The 12,312-nt window shown below is 40.4% G+C and overlaps 1 protein-coding gene across 2 annotated transcripts in view; it reads left to right on the top strand.

Annotated features, from left to right (window-relative positions):
- Nucleotides 1-12,253, top strand: part of mapk6 (mitogen-activated protein kinase 6) — a 29,715-nt gene extending 17,462 nt beyond the window's left edge. For both annotated transcript variants that reach the window (XM_033985951.2, XM_033985942.2), the window contains exons 4-8: nucleotides 6,371-6,515; nucleotides 8,241-8,405; nucleotides 9,603-9,798; nucleotides 9,907-10,024; nucleotides 10,136-12,253. In XM_033985951.2, coding sequence (XP_033841842.1) covers nucleotides 6,371-6,515; nucleotides 8,241-8,405; nucleotides 9,603-9,798; nucleotides 9,907-10,024; nucleotides 10,136-11,053 — 1,542 coding nt within the window. In that variant the 3' untranslated portion in view covers nucleotides 11,054-12,253. The remainder of the gene's footprint in view (nucleotides 1-6,370; nucleotides 6,516-8,240; nucleotides 8,406-9,602; nucleotides 9,799-9,906; nucleotides 10,025-10,135) is intronic.
- Nucleotides 12,254-12,312: the final 59 nt, after the last annotated feature.

Below are 12,312 nucleotides of genomic sequence, written 5' to 3'. Positions count from 1 at the left end.
TGGCTAATATAGAAGCAATGAAGCAACAGTTTGTACTCATCAACTTTTAAATACAATTGTAATGCCAAGACATGTTTGTACTGTGCTGTTTTAATGGAAGAGGCAGCTCTGTACTCGATAATAGCACAAAAAAAACCCACAAGCACACATCTTAAGAGGCCCATACTATGCTATTTTCTTATCTATGTTATGTTTCCTTGTCAAAAACATACCTGGAGTTTCATTCACACATGTTTAACACGCAAACCCTGCATATTTAGGCTGTGTCTTCTGAAAACACTCTGTTCCACCTTGCGATGTCATGCAGTAATACAGGATGTGCTCCATTGTGTTTGCCCCCGGAACTGTCAATCTCTATTACTAAAATATAAGCTAGCTGTTAACTTAAACTGCCTCGTCATGACATCACAGGGTGGAACAAAGCATTTGGAGATTTAGAGATGTAGACGGACAAATAATAAAGGGTTACTCAAACGTGTGAATGAAAGAAAACACGATGCCAGTTATGTTTTTGAGGAGAGAACGGCATTATAACATGGCTTAAAGCTCAAAGACCTTTTTAATGAGCATAAGTTGCATTGAAGTTTCTGTCTTTACCATCTCAATATCATAGGCAATGTGATATTTTCTACAAAACATTTGAGTTCAAAACCTAAAACATGCCTGCTGTACTTATCTAGAAAGAGGTTGATGCCATGGTGATAAAAGATTACACATTAGTCCACGCTTGGAAAGCAATAAACAGGTTTGATAGTGTTACCTTATGTAATGACAAACTTTAGAAATGGGTCATGTTTTGCATCCTTTTCCTGGAGCAAAATAGTCATGTTAATATTTAGAAAATCAGGAATTAACATTAAGGAAGTATTTTATTTATGTAACTTTTTCCAGACATGAAGCAAATGAACCACGAAATTGAAACATTTAGAGTCAAACTCTGTGTTAACCATTCAGTTTCCAGTCATCTGTCTGCTGTATTTTAAACTGGATGCCCTTCCATTTATCCTGGCTTGGGTCTGGCACAATGTGTACACCATGTTGCTCAAATAGTAGCTTCAGATATTGGTTGAACTTGTGTTATTGAGATGAAATCTAAGCTAGAAGTAGGCAATCATTTTTGGTGGTCACTATTTATTGTGGGGACTTTTTCTTTGTCTAGTTGGAAACTTTTAGTTATTTTTCCTGTTCTACAATTAGATTTGAACTTTGGAGGGTTGAATAACAAACCTCTGTGAGTCATTATAGACACAAACTACCAACCAAAGTGTTTCATTCTGCTTTTTATTTATTGCAGTTCATGTTTTTAACCATATCATACATTTAGAATAGATTTTTGAGGATAATTTTACTTGAGGATTATTGTGTCAGCGGCATAAATTGCTTTCAGTATTATCGTTTATCGTCTATATTTTCTTCAGCAATATACCGCATTTTAAAATGTGTTGGCGTGACAGGCCTAGCTAGAAGTTACATAGTTGGATGATACTGGCCCATTTGCATACTGTGTGTAGAAATGCCTAGAAGCTTCATGTGAGAAGAGCCGAATACAAGGCTGTGAAACGTGATCTTTTGGGAGCAACAACAACCAGGAAACTCTTGAAGAATGTTATACAAAAAAAAAGAAACGGGGGCAGGCGGGTTCTCAATTTATTTTCTTTTCAAAACCACAAATGCAAAGAGACACACATTTGACCCAGTTTCTGAGCTAGTAGACTGAATAAAACTAATATTTGTTTTGCTGTTCAGGTCAAAATGAAATGCTAGTATTCATGCATCTCAGCTTCCTTCTAGATGGAACATTTTCAGGACTTTTTCCTCATTCAAAAGATTTAATATTTTGTTTTAAATTGTTGATTGCTACGGCAAAGGGCACAACATTTGATCAAGTTTCTGAACCGATAGACTGAATAGAACTAATATTTGAAGGCAAATTCCACTGTTTTGCTGTTCAGTTCAGAATTAAACAATGGTATTCTTTCTACTCTATATTCAAAATGACAAGATCACTCCAATAATAAACTAATGAACTAAATACCAAACAAATGCATTCATGTAGGTCGATTCGATGCTTGAAATCCAGCCTGGGGACATTTTGACACAGTGCTTGGCAGACTTGACACACGATGAGGCTCCACTCAAATAAAACCTATAAATAAAGCTCTTTTAATACCACCTCATGTGTGAAATGGTGCACGGCTGCTGTGGATCGCTCTTTATAGCTCTGCTCTTCACGTGTGGGTGGGAGAGGCGTGGGCGACTGGCATACAAGAAATCTCCTCCGTGTATGTGCTGTGTTTGAGCCTGGCTTATTCAAATTAGCTTGGGTTTAGCCTGGAAATGGAGCGACGCCATTTTGCACTGACATCTGGTCCGACCTGGTGAAGAGTGAGACAAAATAAAGAGGATTAACAAGAGTCTCATTAAATGTCACTGGACTAATTTACCAACTTGTTCGGTCATAGCTAGAAAGACGTGTGTTTTGTTTAGTGGCAAATGTCCTGCTTTAGATCGTCATTAGCAGACACTTAACTAGAAAAGCAACTGTCTTATTAGCACATCACATACTAATTGATACTAAAACTAGCATCAAAACTAGATGCTCATTTAACCAGGTATTGATACTGAAAAAAGTCACATTCACGGGACACAAATGAACCTTTCCTGAATAGTTTTAGAATTAACTTGAGCTATATGAGAACAAGTATAAGACACACAGACTAGTAGACACCCATGGACCACTGTGGAACCTACCTGGACCACTGAGGGATTATGCAGATATATGGGAATATAAGAGAAAGTACGACCATTTAATGCTGAAAATGAACTTCTTTTGTCTAAATATTGTTTTTATGATCATTGTGGTATCGGAATTGGTATTAAGTGTCGAGTCTATTCCTTAGTATCGAAATAGTTTCAAAAGTTGGTACATGACAACACTACAACTGCCTTATGCTCTTGGGCCATGCTTACCTGGCACAGCAAGACAAACTCCCATAATATTTGTTCACAAACTTGCATAAATCTATCTGGTATCACTCCTGCGTCTGCCTCTGGGCTCGGACTACTAGGTGACCGATTGTAGTTTCTGGTTTAGGGGAAGCCAAACGTAAAGGGACCAAACAAAGCAAAACATACATGGCAGTGATGACGGATGTACTTTGACCTACTTTAACGAATCTTTTTTTTGTTCAAATGTGCAGAGGGAGGAAATTTGTGCATTTGTGTAAGGAGCAAGTTGTCTGTGCCTTTCAATCCACTGAATTCTTCTGCTATTGTGACCAATCAGGTCAAAGAGTTCATCAGAACTTCTCTTCCTTTTCCCGATCACATTTAACCACAGCCATCCCAGACTCAAAGCTGTAGTTGTAGCTATCTATCTGGCTTGTCAGACTAGGTCCGCACTCCCACTTTGGCTTCCTGTTTGAGCACTCCCTTCAGTAAATAATATAAAACTCAAAATATACTAGTAGAGTAAATGTTTGCTTGGTTGTCCCCTGCTGGTCAAACACTGGCAGCACTCCTCCTTGCCCATAAACTTTTATTAAACTTGAGTGCAAATATTCACTGTACAAGTCTATGGGGGCTTTACACTAACATTAGTATCATGAAAGCCAGCTTTATTTATCTATGGAAAATGCCATATGGAATTTTGCCCATTAGTTAAAAAGCAAAGCAAAGGTAGGCCTATTGATTATTGCTGAATCATTGCTGACAACACCTTCAACGCTGCACACACAAAGCTCACAGTAATGCATTATCTATCTAGTAGCGCAACCCAGGAACCTGAGACACATTGTGCTTGTGTCTGTTGTATAGTTATAACCTACAACACCGGTGGATCATTGTTATAATTTCTGCATTTTAAATCAGAATATTCATGTAAAACAACTTAATAAAAGAAACTAGTCTGCTGACTTCCACGAAAACTACAGTTCCCAATGTAAGCTGACCTCGCCGTATACGTCATCACAACAAAGAGCCGTGTAGCTGCAGATCGTGCTAGCAAACCGTGGATTTTTTTCCATTTGCACCAAAATGACTATGCAATGCTGCCAAATCCTACGTGTATCACCGAATTAAGACAATAAAATAGGAGAACAAAGTAAGTATGTCACAGTGTGCGTATGCCGGTGACTGGAACAACCATAACATGGTTCTGAAAAGTTGATTTTGCAGAATAGGTCTGCTTTAAGAATGTTTTAAACTGTCACTTTCTTAATTATTTTGGCAACAGTATCCTTATTTAGAATTGGTTTATAGTGACATTAACTTGGTAGTGCTGTCTCTTGCTTATTGTCTACATAGTAATTTTGCATATCCTAACCTCTACATGATCCGTGGTGGTAAAGTTGTTGTTGACTTCACTGATGGCTTGGTTACCTGGGGACAGTGGCTTTGCAATGACCACATCGAGACATGAGCGCGTGTCGTGTGAGTCACTAGGGAATGGTGTAATGCTTAGTAGCCAAATTTGGACAGGAATAGGAGCTGTGGTGCGGTAGGAGCCATTTCAAGCGACCAGTGAATGGGGGGTGGTGTTTTACTACCCCCACTCCCCACCCCATAAACGGGACACATACATCCACATATACAGGGATAATTCTTTTGAAAACATGATTTCATTAAAGTTCCTATATTACAAAATTGACTCTTGTGAGCTTTAAGCCATGTTGGAATGTAGCTGCCTTCTCAGAAACATTTCTGGAGTTGTTTTGTTTCATTCACACATGTTTGAGTAACCCTTTATTATTAGTCTGTCTACATCTACAAAGCTCAAAATGTTCTGTTCCGCCTTGTGAAATCATCCAGTGGTCACTTGTTTATTGCGGGGGTTACGTTCTAAAAATAGCCTGCAATAGGCGAAATCCACAAGGCAATTAGCTTTTTTACAATTATATGTTTTAAGGCTGCAGAAGGAGAGAAATGTGAGAAAATGTTATATCCCCCTTCCTTGGTGATTGCGTTAAATTTGCTGACGTGTGCCTCTGCTCCAGCGGTATCCACAGAGGCGCCTCGGTGCAGAGAAACACATAAACCCAAAGTGTTTTGGAAATTTGTCGGTGCAGAACATTTCATCAACAATGTGAGTTTTGCTGAGGAGAAAACTTGCAAACATACAGCACTTCAGAGTCACACTGCGATCCAACATTTATGTAAATTTGTCAAGCTGAAGGCATTCTGTACTGTACAGGAGACACGGCACGGTGGAGACTTAACCAATCAGAATGCAGAACACAATGCATGTTCATAAACTGTAAAAAAAGGCATGCTAAACAGCGAGGCCGTGAAAAGTGAACCGTGATATAGCGAGGGACCACTGTATATATAATCCAGACATAATTAGCAAATGCAATTCTTTTATTAGATGACTTCTGATCAGCCTTATATTAACATAGCATTTGTATTTGTGAAGAGGAATGCTGGCTGACAGATGTTGGCCTCATCAGATTGTAGAACACCCAAGCGGACCATGTTCTTGCTTCAGTCCCGTTTCCATCACCACATTATAAACCCGTCTCCTCTGTTGGGACGGTACAGTTATGGTTCTGCTCTCCTGGTCACGTAGGCCATGGAGCAGACACACAAAGAGCCTGCCTCAGATGAAAAAAAAATGAGTTCTGGACACGTGCAGCACATGTCAGCAGTCTGCGCTGTAATCCCTCTGTGGCCATAGATTTCACTGACCTCTGTGTGTAGTCACTGCCCAGTCTGCTCCTCTGCTTACCCACTAACCATATGGGCACAAGGGTGGATCTGACTCACCCAAAAATTACCGTGTTAATATTTAGAGTAGTACTTGTGTCAATGTGGAATTACTTTAAAAATTATAGTTTCTCAAAAATGTGTAGTGGCACGAGCAATCCTAACCTGAATACTGTGTGGCGTAAGCTTTAAAGGTCCTATATTACACAAAACTAACTCTTGTGAGGTTTAAGTCAAGTTATAATGTTGTCACCTCCTCAAAGACATACCTGGAGTTGTGTTGTTTCATTCACTTATGCCTGGAGATGCAGACAGACTAAATAACGCAGGATTATTCAACGCACAAACTGCTCTGTTCCACCTTGTGATGTCATGTAGTGGTAGTTTTTAAGTTTCATTGTGGTAATTTCAAAACAAGCCAAAATAATTTATAAGCATGAACCATAATGACGAAAGTGGCTATGTAAATTTGGACAGATTTTACATTTTAGGAACCAATTTTAGTTGTCTGTTTATAATGTTTGGACCTTGTTTTGGTTGCTAATTATGTCTCCCAATACGTTTTCTTCACATGTTAAGCAGCAGGACTTTAACACCGTTGCACCTGTTAATTAAACGTGCTCGTTAATTAAAGGTGTTAATGAGTCCATGTTGTTGTTTTTTCCAGGGGCATCTCTCCGAAGGTTTGGTCACAAAATGGTACCGATCTCCACGCCTCCTCCTCTCCCCAAACAACTACACCAAAGCCATCGACATGTGGGCGGCCGGCTGCATATTCGCTGAAATGCTCACTGGGAAAACCCTTTTTGCAGGTATTAATTTACATGAGTCATTTTGTGTTTATGTAAATGAGAGGTTTGGCGGTTTGGAGGTTAGACGCAATCAATGTCTATACAGGTGTGTGCAATGGTGCTTACTTTTGTCATAGTCTGAAATGAAACTATACAAAATTCTTCAAATGTAAAGGATGTAACTTTTCTGGTCGACGGTCCACTACCTGGTGTTTTTTTTTTTTTTTTTTTTTACAAATACTTGTAATTTACTTAATGCAAGATGCAAGTTTAATGCCATTTTTCAGAACATTCCTGCAAAATTAGTACTTCCAGGGAGACAAGCAGGTAGCAGATCCAGTTATTTTCCACCACAGTGTATATCGTTTTTACATTGCAGTAGTTGTATTTTCAGCCCTCCTATTGAAAGACTCCTCTGTGGCACTTGTGACATTGACGGGCAGCACTGAATGTACTCTAACTCTAATTGTCGGGATGAGGAACTGGTTTTACCTTTGACCTGAAAATAGATCGACAATAATTGGTTGTGCCCTGTCACTTATCAACTGCAGATGGACTCATGAGTTACTGCATGTTGACAATATGGCGGTTCAGATAATTGGGATGCTTTCAGGGTGAAGTAGATCAGGGTTTTTTAGGGCCATGCCAATGCTCTGTTGGTAATAGAAAAAGGAATTCTGGCTCCGTTTGCGGTAAGAGTTTTCATAGCACAGCTTTAAAGGTGCACTGTGTAACTTTACTAGTACCTGCTTGTCTCTATAGAGCTGAGTCTTGATTTGTCGGGGACGTTCCAAATTGTATTAAACTTACAAATGCCAAAGGAGACGAGCACGTGAAACCATGAGGCCAAGTTACTGGTCTGATTTGTGGAGTGGCAAGCTTACTCGCATACAATTGAATACATGCAAGATAGATGTGTTTAATGCCATACTGTGTAACATTCCAGGTAAATCATTATTTCTATGGAGACATGAAGGTGGCGAACCTGGCCACCTCTTACATAAAGCACATAGTTAAAGCGGAGGCTGTGGATATACTTGATAATTCTTTCTCATGGCTCCTCGACTCCTGTTTTTTTTCTCACCTTTTTCCCAAATGCCCGGAGCTGAACACAAGCCAAAACAGAGCAGCCTCGTGATTCAGCAGATCTGACTGAAACTCGATTATAGAGTTGTATAACCACACAGAGAAGGCACCTGACTACATTTATGTTAACGTGACAATATTCAAATGTACTGTAAGCCTGTAGGGATACATACTACCTGAAGTAGTGTTGTCTTATATTATCAGACACTTTTAGCCTTATGACAGTATTACATGTATTCATATTGCCTGCACTGAAGCAAAGGATCATGGTCTTTGCTCTTGCCCTGTGTCATTCCACTGTAACACTAGACAAACAAGGAGCAATGCTAGAACAGAGTAGCTTGACAAAAATGTATAAATGCTGGAAATGCAAAGAATTTATTAAAACAATAAAATGTGACTAAAATTAGTAAGAAAAAATAAAAATTTTAAAAAGCAGTGCTTAAACAAGTAACTTATGTTGTATTATTTAAATTAATATACATTCTATTAGAATAAATTGGTTAAAAAACAAACAAACAAAATGCATTTCAACCCTGGTAGCTTAACTGACTTTTACGGTGTCAAATGTTATACTGACCCTTTTAATATTATAGTATTTGTTATAATTTCCCACATTGTTGACTTTCCTCCATAATAATGCATCTTTGTTCTTTCCAGGGGCCCATGAACTGGAGCAGATGCAGCTGATCCTGGAGTCGATCCCGGTGCTGAGGGAGGAGGACCGTCAGGAGCTGCACAGTGTGATCCCTGTGTTCATTCGGAACGACATGTCCACACCCCATAACCCTTTGAAGACTCTGCTGCCTGAAGTCAGCCCCCAAGGTCAGTACTGGCCCCTGAGATATGCACCTGCGCAAGAGGAATATATGCAAATATTCATGGGAGAAAATGTGTGAAACTCCCAACATATGCCCAAAATGTATTTTTGTATTCTATTTGTTTATATAAAACTGAAATTTTTTTCAGTTACAAAGATTGAATTTTTAATTAATTCCCAAAGTTTCTCAAGTTGTAAGGATATTTCTCGAGAAACTAGACCCAAACCATCATAGACTTGCTTTTGATTTATACTTGTGGAATAATAAACGGTATAATATAAAAAAAACTAAGAAACGTATAAACTACTCACAACATATTTAACAATAACTCTTTGGGCGTAATAGCATTGCATTAAAGCTACAAATACTCTGTTTAGAGCCCGTGATTCCAGTTTCATGAATATGGAATTGGCATAGATCCCTCGCCTATGGCATGTTGTTAAGAGGAATAAATAGCAGTTTGTCTTCGGGGAGTAAAAGATTTAAACCAAAACATCTCAGTGTTCACATGAGCTCATCACAAAGGCGTTAATCTCTCGGGAAACATAAAAAGGAAAAGGGAATTTGGGAGCAGTCTCAGTCACAGTCACATGATCTGAGCTGTAGGAATCTCACAGCGTTCCTTCAAATCAGCTGTTTATGTGTTTGCCCTCTGTTCAGGTTAAACATGAGTCCAGGTCACACTCCTCGTGTTCACACGCTGTAGGGTATACCTTCAGCAGCGCCATATTGACATTTACATAGACTGTGTGTATAGTATATGGACATAAACAATAGTGTATTTTCACATATTTGTACCACATCTTTTCAATAAAGCAAAATTTGTCTTTCCCCAGTACAGATGTATTGTAACAGCAACTCTTGAATACAAATTGTACTGCCGTGTACTGCCTGTATCTAATTATAAAGCCTTTTTAATGTCTCCGAACCAGGAAGTAGCACTTTCAATAAAACAATCAAACTTGGAGCAAAAAGTTTGCTCAAACTATATTATAATTTGATCAATTAATTTGACTAATTTGTGCAATCTTCAAATTTTTGAAGGGAAACTGTGATAAAAAAAGTCTCCCATACTGTATTTACCATTACATTCTTCATTCTAACAGCTCTTTGTGCACATTATGTGCAGATCAAAAAATGCATTGTGCTTTAAACTTTTTCACTTCCTAATCAAATGCCATATTTCCCCTTTTGTTTACAGCGCTGGATTTCCTGGAGAAAATCTTGACCTTTAACCCCATGGACCGCCTGACCGCGGAGGAGGCTCTGGCCCACCCTTACATGTCCGACTACTCCTTCCCGCTGGATGAGCCCATCTCTCTGCACCCCTTCCACATCGAGGACGAGGTTGACGACATCCTGCTCATGGACCAGAGCCACAGCCATACGTGGGACAGGTATTACTGCACTATATTACCCAGAGTCCTCTGATAGGACTGATACAGTGTGAACTTATGGGAAAGTCATTTCTTGTATGCACGCTAATATTACTCTTATTGTGGCAGGTATCATGATAGTCAGTTGTCTGAGGCCGATTGGAACCTGCGCAGCACCCACGAACCTGAAGAGGTGCAGGTGGATCCCAGAGGCCTGTCTGATGTCACAGATGAGGAGGAGGTCCAGGTGAGACTTAAACTTCATTTAAAGTCATATGTTTGTTTATATATCCTTATTTACCCGATAGTACAGGATACTGTGTATACATGTTGGTAATACATACCCCTCTGTTCCCAGGTTGACCCTCGTAAATACACAGACGGGGAGCGGGAGAAGTTCATGGACGAGCCGTCCTTTGATTACTCCATGTTCTCTGCTGAGCGCTCGTGGTCAGACGAGCATCATGAGAACAAGTACTGTGACCTGCAGTGCAGCCACACCTGTAACTACAAGGCCGTGTCCCCGTCCTACCTGGACAACCTGGTGTGGAGGGACAGCGAGGTCAACCACTACTACGAACCCAAACTCATCATGGACCTGTCCAACTGGAAGGAGCAGAGCAAAGAGAAGACCAAGTCCAAGACCAAGTGTGAGAAGAACGGTCTGGTGAAGATGGCTCTGCAGCAGCAGAGCGTGTCTGAGAAGGACCGTGAGCAGGAGAAGCACCAAGCCCCACAAAACCAGGGCTTTGACTTCGACTCATTCATTGCCAGCACCATCAAACTCAGCCTGCAGCCTGAGCCCTGTCCAGAGGTGGCGCTGCTGAGCCAGGTGGGCCTCCTGAACGAGCTGAACAGCTCCGTGTCTCAGCTGGAGGCTCCTCGCTCTGGCTCCATGTCCAAGTCCATCAGTCAGGAGAAGGAGGAGAAGTGCCTGGTGAACCTGGCCCAGCTGGGCGACGCCGTGTGGCCCGCCTTCGGTTGTGGCGAACCTGTCGACCACCGGACGGACGGCGGCTACACCAGTTACCTGGACCAGCTGTTAGGGCGGAAGGAGGAGTGTCCCTCTGAGACTTTGGCCTGCTCTGATGCAGAGCTGCACGAGGAGGCCTTCCTGGGCTGTGGGACAGAGATCGTCCTGAACATGCACCTGGACTCCCTGTCTGAAGACATGCCCCTAAAGTCCATCCAGGCCTCGCTGTCTCCCTGCACCGTCAAGTGCTCGCCTCAAATCGCCCACAAAACCTACAGCAGCATCTTCAAACACCTAAACTAAGCAGAAGTCCTCCTCACAGTGCAACAGCTAGGCAATTTTATAAGAAGATAGTGTATAATTGTACTTGAATCATTTCATACCTTTTTTATTTAGCCTTTTATGAGAGGCGTGTTGTTTAGACCATCACTGAGCCTTGTACACCTCCATGTTTATGTCCACACCCTCATTGCTACAGCGGCATGTCGCTTGCACATTCAGTACTGTATCGTTGGAGGGAGAGAGCAGAACGGGGACAAAGGACAGGTGTGGACTCTTTTCGAGATGTCGTTTAGCCGTTTGGGTGGGACATAAAGGAGGAGGTGGATGCCAACAGTGCTTAGGCTTTTAAATATCTTTGGAACATCCTGCAAACTGGGGTCTTTTTTATTTGTTTTTATTCTGATTTAACATTATTTCCCCAAAGAAGGCTTCCTTAAAACCCTTTCATACTGTAAATCTTTCACATGATGCCAGCAGCACCATTATATCATAGGCGTTAATGTAAAAATGTGTTATCTACCTCAAGGTAACAGCCGCGCGAGACTCTAGAGCCAAACTAGTGCTTTACAACCATCCTCATACCATGAAGAGGTCTCGTCTATTAAATCTGTCTAAGCATTTAACATAGTGAGGTGTTTCAAGAATCATTATTTATTTCTAGCAAGATTTGCGATATTTATTTTATCGAAAGGCGTTATTTCAATGTGGTTATTGAAGATCTGAAAGGCGTCGGAGGAGAAGGACTTCCATGTTCATTTCGGCACTATATAAGCGTGGTAGTGTTCTGTTTTGATGGTAGGAAATGACTTGATCTATGTTCGGAAAAAAGTTCAAATGGATTTTTATTTCGTTTTCCATCAATTATTGTCCAAGCAGATATCATTCTGTATTTTTTTTTTATTTTATATTTTAAGGTGCGTTCTGTCTTTTGTGAAAAACCTGCTTTATCGTTTAAAAAAAAGGCGCCAAAGTCTTAATTTTTTTTATCTAATTGTTCTGTACAAACGTGTGCATGGAGGCAACAGAAGGTACATTCGAAGTCAGTGGTGAGTATAAAAAGTGCGTTGGTTTTAATCGTATTTTGTTTTTTATGTCCTTTTCAAAGAGCAAAGCATGATGAAATTAGGTTAAAGGTGTAGCATGTAGAACACTGCAGACTTCTTTTGTAATCATTGGTTACCCTGTTCTACAAAATATCAAAATAAAAGTACTGGCAAAGAGTTTGGTCTCAGTCTCGTCTTTTTTGTGGTTTCCTAATATAATGTACACAACGTTTGTAG

Source organism: Periophthalmus magnuspinnatus, chromosome 3 (genome assembly GCF_009829125.3).
Source record: "Periophthalmus magnuspinnatus isolate fPerMag1 chromosome 3, fPerMag1.2.pri, whole genome shotgun sequence".
NCBI lineage: Eukaryota > Metazoa > Chordata > Actinopteri > Gobiiformes > Gobiidae > Periophthalmus > Periophthalmus magnuspinnatus.
Note: the sequence above shows the minus strand (reverse complement) of the source record. Positions and strands in the feature narration are given on the sequence as shown.